General features: G+C 46.1%; 1 protein-coding gene across 1 annotated transcript in view; it reads right to left on the bottom strand.

Annotated features, from left to right (window-relative positions):
- Positions 1-14,935, bottom strand: part of Garre1 (granule associated Rac and RHOG effector 1) — a 42,821-nt gene that overhangs the window by 9,402 nt on the left and 18,484 nt on the right. The window contains exons 3-8 of the mRNA XM_051207259.1: positions 10,461-10,601; positions 10,111-10,206; positions 9,861-10,022; positions 8,616-8,774; positions 6,149-6,246; positions 377-502 (exon numbers count right to left, since the gene is read on the bottom strand). Coding sequence (XP_051063216.1) covers positions 377-502; positions 6,149-6,246; positions 8,616-8,774; positions 9,861-10,022; positions 10,111-10,206; positions 10,461-10,601 — 782 coding nt within the window. The remainder of the gene's footprint in view (positions 1-376; positions 503-6,148; positions 6,247-8,615; positions 8,775-9,860; positions 10,023-10,110; positions 10,207-10,460; positions 10,602-14,935) is intronic.

Genomic DNA, 14,935 nt, shown 5'->3' with positions numbered 1-14,935 from the left:
CTCTGGATAGAGAGGAGACAGACCATAGACAAATGGCAGTTTATAAAGGGGAAGGGGAGGGGCGAACCCTGTGTTAGGATGAGTTGGTTTCTTTGTTTGGTTTTTCAAGACAGGATTTCTGGCTGTCCTGGAACTCACTCTGTAGACCAGGCTGGTCTCGAACTCACTGAGATCCGCCTGCCTCTGCCTCCTGAGTGCTAGGATTAAAGGCGAGTGCCACCACTGCCCGGCTTTCTTTCTTTACTTACCCACATACTCTGTGGCCTGAGCACACATGAATTGTGCATGGTTGTGTATGGCTATATTGCTCCTGGCTGTGGATCTAAAACACACATCACTTGTACAGCTAGTTCAAGTGAGTGGAGGAGACACCAACCTCCCCGCCCTCCAGCGGTTTAGGTCCAGCACAGCTGTGTAAAGCACATCTACCAGACCCAGGGTCTTCTCGGGGTCCAGGCTTCTCTGCAGCAGGGACATTGTGGCAGGGTCTTCCTTCAAGCACCTAGGCACAAACCAAGTCACATTAGTCTATTAGTCTTGGTGTTCAGAGAAAGCATTGTGGAGAAGACTACAACTTACAAACTTTTAACAGAAAAAAACAGAAAATAAGAACCGGGAGTGCCGGGTGTGGGAGTGCAGGGCTTTCAGTCCCAGAAGGGGGGTGTCTGAGTTTAAGGCCTGTCTGGTATACACAAGGACTTCCAGGACAGCCAAGGCAACAGAGAGAAACTTGCCACCCCTCCCCCAAAGAACCCACCCACATAGGGAGTATAGAAACAGTATGTCTGACACTCAATGCCTGTGCAAAGAGAAAGCACGGGCACCATGGGTCTCAACACGAACAGGGCGGCATGGGTGTAGAAGAGCATATTTAAGGTAAACTGAACTTTCCATTGTAAGAGAAAAACACATGTGTTCAAACGTTTTTCAAAGCATCTAGTGCACATCGAACTAAAGAAAACCTTAGCTGTATGTGGTTTATTCTCAGAATGTGAACATTAGCCTGAAACTAGGCGTCATTTAACAAATTCCTTACAGAACCTGTTTCCTGTCTATTTCATGTCATTCCCTGAATGGCAGTGAAAGTGACTAGGTGCTCTCGCAGCGGCTGAGACCCGCTCACACGGCTGGGCTCTGCCGCCAGTTCCCACACTGACCTCCACCCTGCTAATGCCCAGAGAGACAAGGGTGCTACAGGTGGCATTTGCTCTGGGCCACATAAAGAGCTTTATTTCAATGAATCATCTTTTGTTTTGGTTATCGAGACTTGGTTTCTCTGTGTATCCCTGGCATCCTGGAACTCTGTAGACCAGGCTGGCCTCGAACTCATGTGTCTCTGCCTCCCGCGTGCTGGGACTACAGGCGTGCACCGCCACTGCCACTGCCCAGTGACAGAGATTTAAATCACTTGGGATTTCCTAGGTGCGTGGGCGTTTTGGTAGTGTTGGGGATGGAACAGAGAGGAGCACTGATGCTGGACACACCTCAGCTCCAGACTGCCTTTCGTGCTACTGAGATCACCCGCTGATGGACTCCTGGGCAGCACCAGGATAGGGGCCGATCACTACCAAGACCAGACCGCCACTAGAAGCCTGGGAAGACCTTCAACAGCACTTTCCCTCCCTATGGAGGCGGAGGGGGAAGCTCCAGAGCAAGCTATAATCAACCACACCTACATGATAAAAATCACTAAGACTGGAGAACTTTCAGGTTCTTGAATAGAGAACTTCCGCTCAAGGTGCTAGTAAGGGATATGCTTAACGAGGACGGGGGCTCCATGCCTTCCCGTATAGCTTCCCATGGACCCTTCCTTCTGGCTGTTCATCTATCTCTACTGAGGTATCCTTTATAATCAGCGCACAATGATATGTTCCTGAGTTCTAGCAGCCATTACAACAACTTATCAAACTTGAGGAAGAGATTATGGGAACTCCCAATTACAGTTGCTTGGTTACAAAGGACAGGTAACATCCTGGGGGCTTGGGTATGATGTGGGACTGAGTCATTAAGCTAACTGGTCTTTGTGTTAACTTTGGGTGGTTTACATCAAATTGAATTGTAGGGTACCAGTGTCTGCAGAAAATCAGAGAACTGCTTGATGTGGGAAGCCCTGTGTTTGCTAAGTGTGGGCTACAATACCTGGCTTTTTACCAAACTTAGACACAGCCCAAGCCAAGAGTCTTTATCTCCAAATTACTCTCCCTCTCAATAGCCTTCAAGGGCCTCTGCATCTTGCCCGTAAGGTCTTCCCCTGTTCTGACTAGGTTTGCCATACCTGAAGGCTTTTTCTCTACTGTTGGCTTACTTTGGACAGTTCCTGAAACAGCCAAATACCTCTTTGCCATTTGCACTGTCCACTGCAGTCTCTCCATAACAAGCCTGTCTGGATTGGAGACCTAGCTAGCTGACTGAGAAACTGACTCCCTGCCAGTTCCTGGGCATTTTGCAGTCACTGAAAGGAGGCAGCAATACTCTCAACATTGACATGGCTAGGAAAGAAACTTAAGTATGGGGATAAGCACCCGCCAACAAAGAAAGCCTGATGCTGGCTGGACTCCTGGGAGATTTGGACACCCAGTCCCCTCGACTGCAACAACTGATTACCAGGACACACCATACGGGTCCCTCAGCTCACTTCATTTTGTCTCTTCTGTAAGAAGCTGATGTAGCCATATAGCTGCCTTGAATTCCTGGTCCTCTTGCCTCTGATTCCTAAGTACTGGAATCCACTTTCATACAAAGTAATGTATTTCTTTTAAGATTTATTATTTGAGGTAAGATCTCATGACATAATTTCTGGCTGTCTGAACTTGCGATGTCGACTAGGCTGACCTCAAACTCAAGGTCCTCCTGTCCCTGCCTCCTGAGTGCTAAGATTAACAGTATGAACCACTGTGGCTGGCTTTATTATTTTTAATTATGACTGCAGGTGACTGCCAGTGTCTAAGGAGGTCAGAGACACTAAATCCTCTGGAACTGGAATTTTTACAAATGATTGTGAGCCACTAAAAGTGGATGCTGAAAATTGAACTCAGGTCCTCGTAGTTCAGTGCTTTTAATAGCTGAGCTATCTTGCCAGCCATGTTTCTTTTTAAAAAAATTGTTACCTATTTTTCACCAGGGCGCGCGTGTGCATGCGTGCGTGCGTGCGTGTGTGTGTGTGTTTTTTTTGTGCATTCCATGGCACTCATGGGAAGTAACTCTGGAGCTGAGTCTTGGTCAGTCAATGTTACCTATTTTTCACCAGGGTGTGTGTGTGTGTGTGTGTGTGTGTGTGTGTGTGTGTGCGCGTGCGTGCGCGCGCACGTGCGTTCATGCGTTCCACGGCACTCATGTGGAGGTAACTCTGGAGCTGAGTCTTGGTCAGTCAGGCCTTTGCCCTTGCTCATTAAGCGCTGGATCCACTGATTTTACTTGCTGGTCCCTCCTCACCTTCGGAATAGTCATTCTCCTGTCATGTCATGCACTGATATGTGTGGAGAACATGTTTGTGAGAGAGCAACAGACACAAAGAAGGCTGTGTTGTTTACGTAGCCCATAATGGCTTAAATGTGTCGATCCTTCCGTCAGCCTCCTCGGTGACAGGAAGACAGGCATGTACCATTATGGCTGGCTGAATATATTCTTGACTAGCTTGCTAACAATTATTTCCCCAAGAATGAAGTTACGTGGTCCCGCTTCAGTCTTTTCAATGAGCACAGACTTGTACAGGTCCAACATCTCTAACCTGAAATTGCAAATGCTCAAAATCTAAAATTTTTTGATGCTAGTAATGACATCAAGTGGAAAGTTCCACAGCTGATCTCAAGAGCAAGGTCATAGTGAAAATTCAAAAGTACAAATACTGTAGAAAACCAGTGTTGGCCTAGGGGCATAGCTGTCCGAGACACAGGTGAATTCTGTGCTTACATTTCAGCTTCATCCAAACAATACCTCATCATATCCACATGCAAACACTGTAAAAACAAGACCACACCAGATAACAACTGCAATCTGAAACACTGATGGTCCAGCATTTCATGTAAGAGACACTTGATCTTAGCTTCCAGGAGAAAAAAACAAAACCCCAAACCAAAAAAAAAATAATAATAATAAAAAAACAAAAAAACAAAAAAAAAACAAAAACAAAAAAAAAAAACCATAATTTTTCATCATTACCAAAAATAGACAGCAGAGGGAGCCTTTGCAAGGAATTACAGCCTACAGGGCCATTTCCGTCAGTTGGTATGTGAATTGCAAAGGAAAAGAACCATACACACAGTGTTTTGGTAGAAAACTATCTAGTTTAGTGCTGTCTGCTTATAATCACCCAACTGTATAAAAGTTACATCTGTTTCTCTCAAAATGAGAATCCTTATAGAGTTTAATAGTTTTCAATGAGACAGGCATGGTGACACACTCGAATCCTAGTTCAAGAGGTGGAGGCAAGAGGATCAGGTGTTCAAAGTCACTCTCAGACACACAGGGAGTTTCAGGTCGCCCTTACATAAGAACCTGTCTCAACAAAGCAGAAACTTTTACAATGAGAATTTGAATTGGACATTTTAATTAGAAATTCAGTAACTACAAAAATCTTATAGAAAAGCGAGTCTTTTAAATTACTGAGCCTATAGAGCAGGTCCTGGAACTGGAGCTGTAGACCAGGTTGGCCTCTGTCTCCCGAGTGCTGGGATTAAATGTTTGTGCCACCACCGCCTGGCAAATGAATCTTAAAAAAAAAAAAAAAAAAAAATCTCTCTATTATCTATCTACCCATCCACCCTTGATTACCACTGATTTCAGGTTACTAAAGTCACACTAATGCTTTTATATTTCTAGGCTGCAATCACTTAAAGTGCAAGATAAGAGTGCTGGGAAGTGACCCTGCATCCTCCGGAAGAGCAGAAAGTGCTCTTAACCACTGACCCATCTCTTCAGTTCTTCAGTCTCCCACATTCTTTTTTTTTTTTTTTTTTTTTTTTTTTTTTAATTTATGTGGAAGTCAGCAGATAACTTGCAGGAGGAGTCCATTTTCTCCTTCCACTCGTGTAGGTTCTGGGGCTTGGACTTGGGTCATTAGGTTTGGTGGCACATGTTTTTACTGGGTGAGCCATTTCTAACTATCAGTCTTTCCTTTATTTATTTGTTTGTTCATTTATTTGAGATGGTGTCTCATATAATCTAGGCTAGTCTGTACTTGCTTAGTAGTGGAGAACAACCTTGTAGCTGAGGACAGACTTGAACCTCTGACCCTCTGATCCTCCTGCCTTCACGTTTTGAGTGCTGGGATAACAGTTGTGAACTACCAAGCTCAGATTTATGAGATGCTGGGAACCAAACACATGTCATGCATTCTGGACCAGTGCTCTACAACTGAGCTACATCCCAGCACAATGTCCATCCTTGGTGCATACTTCAAGGACAAATCCCTAGAGATGCAACTGTGGAACTGCCCAGGACATGCCTCTCAGCTTCAGATACTCCAAACTTTTCTCCAAAAAGGCCTGTGTGATTTCTTCTCAATCCAAGAACCTCTTGCACTGTTTCTGTAGTCTAGCTCAAACCAGTACTTCCTCAATATTTCTTATTGTTATTCTAAGTCGATCTACTACTTGGGGAAGAATGTATCTTATAATCTTCTCCCTCACTTGCAGTGATCACTGAGTGAGACTGCGCACAATCGTATCTCCTTGTACACTGTGCTGATGGGGTCATATGGCTCGCCTACTTCCTTATTTGTCTATAGGACACATCTTCCTCAAAAACAGACTACGAATAACCTTTTGAAGTGTTACAAATTTAACTAACTTTAAAAAGGGCTTTGTTTGCTCCCAGATGTACAGTGACAGTACATAATGATATGAGCTCAAGGTCACCAGGGTTGGGATTATTGAACAAACACCAACACACCACTGCTGACTGGGGTGCACACATAGCAAGCTCTACTGCGTCAGGATGCACAGCAGTGAAAGACTCAACTTTTAGTCTTAGGTTAAAGAGTCAAACTGGGCCAAGTGGTGGTGGCATACGCCTTTGATCCCAGTGCTCAGACTCAGCCTGGTCTACAGAGTTTTCCAGGACAGCCAGGGCTGTCACACAGAGCAACCTATTCTTAAAAAACCAAAACAAACAAACAAACAAACAAAGAAAATACACATAATTGAATTACCATGTTGAAGGGACTTGAACCACAATTCTGGAGCCTTCTAGACTGATCTGGGGTGCATAGGCTTCTTTGTTTTCAATCTGTGCTGTGTCAACAACCACCTAGGAAAGAGACAAAAGTGACCAGACATCCAAGTGTGTAAGCATGTCAGACGCTCAGGGACTAGCAGAACTGTCTATCCACAGCACATCTGAACTGTAACTCAACACACAGAAACCAAATGCCAACTGTGGGGTCCACTCAACTTTCAGGCATTTCCCACACTGTAGCATTTATAACAGCAAATCAGTCAACATGAGTGTGGTTGGATATGCCTGTCATCCTGACCCTTGTGAGGCTAAGGCAGATGCATTATGAGGTTGAGGTCAGCTGAGCAATATGAGACCTTGTCTCAAAATAAAGAAATAATGAAGCTGGAGAGCAGGCTCAGATGCTGGGAGTACTCCCTGCTCTCCCACAAACCGTGAGTCCCAGCACCCACATGAGGCCGCTCACTGCTACCTGCAACTACAGCTCCAAAGGCCTCTTCTAGCCCTCTCTCTCTCTCTCTCTCTCTCTCTCTCTCACACACACACACACACACACACACACACACACACACACACACACACTTAATTAAAAATCCTAAAATGTTTAAATGGAAGAGATAAAAGAAGGAAAGGATTAGAGAAAGGAAAAGAAAACCCTGTCACAGGCTGGGCCTGGTGATGCAGGCCTATAATCTCAGCTACTTGCAAGGCTGAGGCAGAAAGGTTGCAAATTTAGGGCTGCGGATACAGCTCCTAGTATAAACTAAATCTCCATTTTGGAAAGGTGGGGGGAGCTACTCATAGGTACTTCCCATGATTCCAAACACAGCTTCTAGTTGTGCTGATTTCCACTGCTATAAACGGGGTTCTCACAGCTGGACCTTTGGCAAACATTTCCTGTCTAAGAACAGCCTTTGTTGGACGGGACAGGTGTTTCCTCTCTCCCTCCACTCCTATGATTATGGTCCTAAAGGTTCTTTGTCAGCTACACAAAGGAGCCCTGCCATCAGTGGGTAGGAAGTAAAACCCGCTGGGTTCCGAGAATGATTAGACTTTCCCCCTTAGCTAACAATGTTTTTTCAAAACAGCCTTCTCCTAGCGTACACTGTGTTCTGGAGAACGCACTGCCAGAGCCCCCAGCTTCAGCTTAAGGGTCTTTGAGAATATGGCGTCTCAGTCTCTTTTCTGGGTTAGTAGGTTACTCCTGTTTCTTGCTTTTCTTCAAGGAAATGGGGCCCAGCTCTGTCAATAGGTCCCCACTGCCCATCAAGGCAGCATTGCCCTGAACGAGGCCCCAGGGTCCTAACCTGCATGAGACAGGGGCAAGCACCATCCCGAGCTCTCCTTCCATGAATAAAGTGGAAATCAGACTATGAAGGGCACTACGTGTGTGTGTGTGTGTGTGTGTGTGTGTGTGTGTCTGTTTTGACACAGGGTGTCACTCTGTGGCCCTGGCTAGCTTCGCACAGTCTCTAACTCCAATGCACCTGCCTCTGCCTGCAGGGTGCTGTGAATGTGCCATCATGCCCAGCAAGTTCTTTCACTTTTGAACTCTCAGTTAGCTTCTTCTGATCTCAGATGCAAATGATCAGTCTTTCAGAAGGAGCCACGACTACAAGGTGGAACCCAGCACGTACAAGCTACATAGGTGGACGTGCCAGACAAAACAGTGATTGCAGATGCTGAACTCTGAACCCCACCACCCAGAGTTTCTGGCAGAGAGAAAGATTAAACCACTGTCCTCAGATTGATACTGTGACTTTCTTGTTCAAAAGGCAACGGACGGAGAGCTAGGGTGGGAAATGACTGGACTGGGGGTCCTGCTGATACGAGCACCAGTCACAAGTTGGCTCTTGGAGATGAAGCAGGCTGACGGAAACAGACAAAAGAAGTGCGCCACACGAAGGCGAAGGCGGAGAACGGGGCAAGCGCAGGGGCCTGAGACAAGAGGCTGGGCCTTGCTCACTGCAGGAGCCACAGGGGACTCCAGCATGCAAAGCAGCCAAGGCCGCCCCAGCAGCGCTCACTAGTATCCTTAGAATGAGGAAAGCCTACAACAGCACCATTCTGCAACTGGATTCCCAACAAATACAGGTTTCAGTGTACTAAAAATAAATGGCCGGGCAATGGTGGCGCATACCCTTGATCAGAAGAGGCAGATCTTTTTGAGTTTGAGCCAGCCTGGTCTACAGAGCAAGTTCCAGGACAGTCAAGGCTATACAGAAAAATCCTGTGTCAAAAAACCAAAAGCAAAACAATAACCAAAAAAAAAAAACCCCAAAACCAACCCACCAACCCACCAACCCACAGTTTTGAGGGGAGAACAGGGTCCTCCTTTGTCTCACTACCTCAAACTCCTCCTTTTGCTGCAGCCTCCCAAGTGCAGGGTTTTGCATAGATGCCACCCCATGAGCTTCTCTTGTCCCCTCACACATACTCACCAGTCCCGCCTGGCCAAACAGCAGCTGCACGGCAGTCTTGCAGGCACCCCGCCACGTGGACGGGCACACCTGGTTCAGTACTTCTGTCACAGGAAGGTCGTCTCTAGGTGCGAGTCCGTTGTAGCAGCCCGCTTCCTTGATGAGCTGTAACATGCTATGCTATAGATCGACAGAGACGGGGAGAGTACACATCTCAATATGCTAACATTGGCACGGCTCCAAAATCTGTAGGCGTGCATTTATACAACCATCCCCCAGAGGAGCACTCTGACAACACCCAGATCATGCCATTTGAAAAAGGAGAAAAAAAAAAAAAAAAAATCAGTTTTGGGGCTGGAGAGATAGATGGCTCAGTGGTTAAGAGCACTGACTGCTCTTCCAGAGGACCTGAGTTCAACTCCCAGTAACCACATGGTGGCTCACAACCATCTGTAATGAGATCTGGTGCCCTCTTCTGGCCTGCAGGGATACATGCAGACAGACTACTGCATATACAATACATAAAGAAATAAATCTTTATAAAAAAATAGTTTTTGAAGGCAGGGACTCACTGTGAGACCCTGGTTGGCCTAGAACTCTCTATGTAGACCAGGCTAATCTCAAATTCACAGATCTACCTTTCTCTGCCTCCCTGACTGCTGGAATTAAAGGTATGTGAGACCAAGCCTGGCCCAGCCTCAACTTTTTTAAGAGGACAACATAGTGCATAGAGGCTCTGGAACAGACTGAATGAGCCCAAGTTCCAGCTCTCCTAATTTCTAGGCACGTCACTTTGGGCCTCAGTTTCTCTGTCAGATGGGATCAAGGAGAATAGCCTTGCCTCAATGAGACATTGAATTCGATAAAACAATGCATGCAAAGCACTTTGCTGTAACTCCTGCACCCACAAATGACCACTATAACTGCAATAAGATTTGTTACTTTATTCTCAAAAATGCACCAGTAAGTATTAATCAGTCAGTAGTAGTTCATGGTGTTCTCTCAAACTCTATTAAACAGTCGAAGAAAATCATTAATAAAACTTTCTTAGCTATGCATGTGTGAGGCCCTGGTTCAACCCCTAACACAAAGGGACATCACAGGCTGCATTTGGCCATCACTATACTCAGAAAGGTTAGAGCCCCCTCCCTTTATCTCCAGTGTGTTTTTAATCTACATGCTTCAAAAGCCCTGACATTTCCCGTAATAGTTCTATTTAAGTTCGCGCTCAGTCACTGGAACCCAAGGAAACCCATGGAAAGCTACCGTCTTAAGCTTCAGATTGTCAGCAGCCGACTCATTAAAGGAGACCCCCTTCAGGAAGTGCGGTCCTATCTGCACAGGGACGGTGGGAAGCTCACACTGCATGGGCTGTGGAGGTGTCTGCCTTCGCCCTGTCTGCTGAGCTTCTGCCTCGCTGCAGCAGCCCTGGAAAAGGTTTGGAGAAAGTGGAGGTGACCCGCAGCTCAAATGACAAAGTATTTTGTTCTCAACTAGAGAGAAGAGAAGAGTGTACCTGCAAACTTGCTTCAATGGCCTTCGGGTTCAGGTGGAAGCCAGCTTTCATTGCATATTCACAGTGGCCTAAGCTTTCCAATGCTATTTTATATGCCTGCAAGAATCAAGGTTATGCAGCAGATTAGACTATGACAGAGCCCAACAAAAACAGGAACTTACATTTCCTACAGTTATGGAAGGGGTTCGGGAAGGATAGGTGGGTGAATATGACCAAAATACACTGTAAGCATACATGAAATTCTCAAAGAATAAGAATGCTGTGTGTAAATTTTCCTAGTTACTATTACTCAGTTACCTTTCTAAGTGGTCCAACATCATCATGACTCTTGCCAGTACTGAAACACTTACCTGCAAAGCGCTGTCAATTTTTATGTTCAGCTCTTTTAGCTGGTGCTCAGGAATCGCTGCACTTTGAGAACAAAAGAGTTGTTGGACTTCGATTCCTGCCAGGCGTCCATCACAGCCTCTCTCTCTTAATCTAGATGTTGCCTATAACATAAATAGTAGCCAGCAGGTAAAAGAGGACACTATAGTTACTAGCAAAATTAAAACAGCAGCAAATCCTACACATCAAATGAAGTATGTAAGCTGGATATACACCAGGGGTTCTAGACCATTCGGTAGTCTGAAACTTCACAGGCTTATTTTTCTTTCTGAAGACTGCCCTACCTGTAACTAGGAGTTAGTCTCTATTCTCCTAGGTCAGGATAGGAATATATTAATATTTACAAAACTCACGGAACTATAGGAAAAAACTAGCAGCTTCAATGCTGTCAAATTCAAGGCTTTTGGGTTCACAAATCATGTGTACACACCAGCCTCCAGTCTAACGAAGCCCTGAAACCTAATAGTCTTAAGATTTAAAGCCATCTGAGTCTAAAAATCTTCCAGTGAAATGATTAGCCTCCAGGGATTGTGCTGGCTAATGACAGACACCACCCCTAACCCTGGAAGATACATAAAGCTGGGTCCCTGCCTTCCTGAAGATGATGGCCTCGCCAGCCAAGGAGGCTGTGGTAGGGAGGCAGCAGGCACTGAGGGACCATCTTCAGTAACCCTGAGATCCCAGTGCTCTAAGGCCAGGCCGAGCTGGGCTACAGAACAAGAGCCCGTCTCATAAAACGGCAATTTAGGTCAGGAGCTGGAACTACACATGCTCACAGTAGGGTGAGAGTGTGTCAAGGCACTAATGAACCCTAATATCCACCAGGGATCCAAAACAGTCCAAGGCACTCCAAAAAGTACAATGATAACACAAGAAAATGGCCAATAGCAAGACAGTAGTCTCACACGGCAGGTCTCGGCATATCACAGTGAGGCATCCATATCTGACCCTAACTAAATGAGAAGCAAAGACGTCTGACTCTAAAGTCAGAATGGTGAGGCAGAAGTAGGAGAAAACAGATCAGAAAAGTATGATCCACCCTTCCTAAACTAGGACGTGATAGCAGACCAGGCTAGGTATGGGGGCGGGCAGCCGGAGAACAGTCCTAAGAGATGGGAAGACTGGAAAGTCAGCCACTTGGGGAACCTAAGATAGGTAGCTGATTCATTCATGACCCTAGAGCCCACGGAAAGTGGGTTGCCACACATTTGAAGCATCCTCCCCACACAGGAGTGGTCTAGGTCCCAACACTAGGTAGAGATCCCCTAGGGAAAAGGGAACCTAGCACTGAGCCACAGGAAACTCCCCTTCAGAAGCTCTTCTGAGGAGAGACTAGCAAAGCCGATGAAGAAAGGAAGCTCAGAGCAAGGACGGTAACTTCTTCCTTAACTTGAATTCCAAATGCTTATATATATTGATTTAGTGTTTGTCTGTGACTGAGCACACATGTGCCACATTGTGTATGTAGGGATTGGAAGACAACTTTTTGGGAACTGGTTCTGTCCTCTGACACAGCATTCCTAAAGGACAGAACTCATGCTGTCCGGTTTCGGTGGCAAGTGCTTCTTCCTGCTGTGCCATCTTTTGAACCCTTAGCACGTTTTATATGCTTACGGTACTTCATGCTTTTTAGTAATAGGTCAAAGATTATGTGGCTGAGGAGAAACCAGAGAGTATCTGCTTTTCAGAGTGAATGAAAAGGTGGGGAAAGGACTACTCCAAGGAGGTGTCTGCCAAAGGGCCGAGAAGCAGGGCGGCATGGGTAGACTGTGGGGTTGGAAGTGCATCAGTGTTGAGAAAATGCCAGTCCCACGGCAGAAGCCAGTTCCTCGGGGATGGGAGTAAGAGGCTGCCAAAGTGAGCCCTGCACCTAAGAACAAGACACCTCCTCTGCTGTCATAAAGGAAAAGGTGAGCTGGAGGAGTGGTACTGTTCTGGCCATGCAAGAGGAAAGCCTGCACCAGGGGATGCCATTTTCACAGGGTAGTGTGGGTAAGGGCACCAGCAGGAAGCAGCAGACAGAAGGCCATTGTCACAGGGAAGTTGACGGGGAGATCAGTGAGGTGTCACTGAGGCTTCAGAACTTAAAGGAATATTCAGGAGGCTGGAGCCCAGAAGCTATAGGGACAGAAGCCTGTGGAGCCAGATGACAAAGGTCTGAACCCACACCAGGGGAGAGGGACACCAGCAGGTCCCACCTCCAACACAACCTCCAACTGGCATTGAAGGTCATTCTGAGGAAAGCCTTTTACATGAAAACAACAAGAAAGGACAGAGCACAGCACAACAAAACATTACACAATCAGAAATGGCACAATGCTAAACCCTGCACAGTCCTGTCTCAGGAAGAGACAGGATGATCGATGTATTTTTGGTTGTTTTGAGACAGGGTCTCACATACCCCAAGATGGCCTTGAACTTATCATGTAAGCAAGGATGACCTTGAATTCCTGAATCCTCCTGCCTGGATATAGGTACTATAAGATCCTTTACCAAGCCAGGCGGTGGTAGCACGTGCCTTTAATCCCAGCATGGGAGGCAGAGGCAGTCAGATCTCTGTGAGTTTGAGGCCAGCCTGGTGTATAGAATGAGTTAGTTCCAGGACAGCCAGGGCTACACAGAGAAACTTTGTCTTGAAAAAAACGAGAGAGAGAGAGAGAGAGAGAGAGAGAGAGAGAGAGAGAGAGAGAGAGAGAGAGAGAGAGAAAGAGAATCCTATAACAAAATGCAAATCATTGCAACTTGTGGGGTGATTCAAATTAGATATCCTATAAGACATTAACATATAGGAAATTAACATACTATTCCTTAACCACAGATGATCTTGTATTCTATAAACAGAATACGAGTCTTAGTAAAGTCTCAACTTTGAGGGTTTACTTTTTCTCTCCCTCACTGGAAACGGCGTGTTAGCATATCTGCAAGAGAACCACTGAAACAGCAGGAAAGGAGCACACAGCTCCCAGGTTTTGTTCTCTGCTCCTCTGCTGGCCTATGCAGTGGCTACTGACCGTCACAGTCCAGCCTTTTCTGGGTCAGACCACAACACGGTGGAGGTGGGGGTGGGGGTGTTCCAGTCCTGGTGTGCTGCTCCCTATGGTCATCACTGCAGTGCATCTAGCCTTTCTCTTATTCCCTGTGGCTTTTGTGGGCTGCTATGAGCCTGCAAAAGAACTCCTGTCTCATGACCACAATATCATCTTCCTGTCTCTCCTGCTCATAAAGGGCTGTGGCCTGGTTAAAGATGTTTAGAGATAAGGCATCATCAACTTAATAAGAACTTCAGAAGCAGTTACAGAATTTCTCCTAAAAAAAAAAAAAAAAACAAAAACAAAAACAAAAAACCCACCAAATGGCCTCAAGCCTGGATGGGAAGCAAGATAGTTCTAAGTGCAGGACTACTAACAGCACAGATTGAAAGTATCTCCAGCACGGTCACCGGCTGAGCTCAACTCCTGCAGTGTCAACACCACTGTGAGTTGTGGGCCTCATTTCAAGATGTCTGCAGCCCAGGCCAGGTCTGTGGGAAGCCCGGGATCTGGCCGATGAAGAATGCTGCTGGCAACTGCAGCAGCTCTGGGCACTGATTATATTAAGGTGCTAGTAGCTGCCTTTGCATCCTGCTTCACGCAGAGTTCTGATGAGGCTATGAAACAGTACACAGTCTCGGCCTCTCACCTGAGGGAATGAATAGTACTCTCGAGGTTTTCCAATGTAATGGATATTTTCAGATCAAAAGTTCATGCACAAGCTGGGCAGTAGTGGCACATGCCTTTAATCCCAGCACTCAGGAGGCAGAAGCAGGAGGATCTCTGTGTGTTAGAGACCCGCCTGGTCTACAAGAGCTATTTCCAGGACAGGCACCAAAGCTACACAAAGAAACCCTATCTCAAAAAACTAAAAAAAAAAAAAAAAAAGTTCATACATGCATGCATGTGTAAAATGTTTATAGTACACATGCTGTCACTGATGAGGACCCTGATTCAAAACACAAACCAAGGATGAAGATGTGGCTCAGTGGTTAAGAGCACTGGCTGCTCTTCCAGAGGGCCATCCACATGGCAGTTCCAGCATCCACATGGCAGTTCCAGCATCCATATGGCAGTTCACACAACCATCTGTAACTTCAGTCCTAGGGAATCTATGCCCTCTTCTGGTCACCCTTCTCAAGAGACTGCACATACATGGTGCACTGTTGTATGTGAAGACAAACATCAGCATACATTAAAAAAAAAAAATAGTAAGTGCTGCATGGGGATAGACACCTACAACCCCAACACTTGGGAGGCTGAGGCAGAAGCATTGAGTCTGAGGCCTGACAGGAATAAAAAGCAAACTCCTTTCTTAAAAGGAGAGAGAGGGAGGGAGAGAGGGAGAAAGAGAGACAGAGAGAGAATGAGGTGGGGGAAGAGGGGAGGAAAGGAGAAAGAAGGGAAAA

Source organism: Phodopus roborovskii, unplaced genomic scaffold (assembly GCF_943737965.1).
Source record: "Phodopus roborovskii unplaced genomic scaffold, PHOROB, whole genome shotgun sequence".
NCBI lineage: Eukaryota > Metazoa > Chordata > Mammalia > Rodentia > Cricetidae > Phodopus > Phodopus roborovskii.
This window is presented reverse-complemented; position numbering and strand designations above follow the sequence as displayed.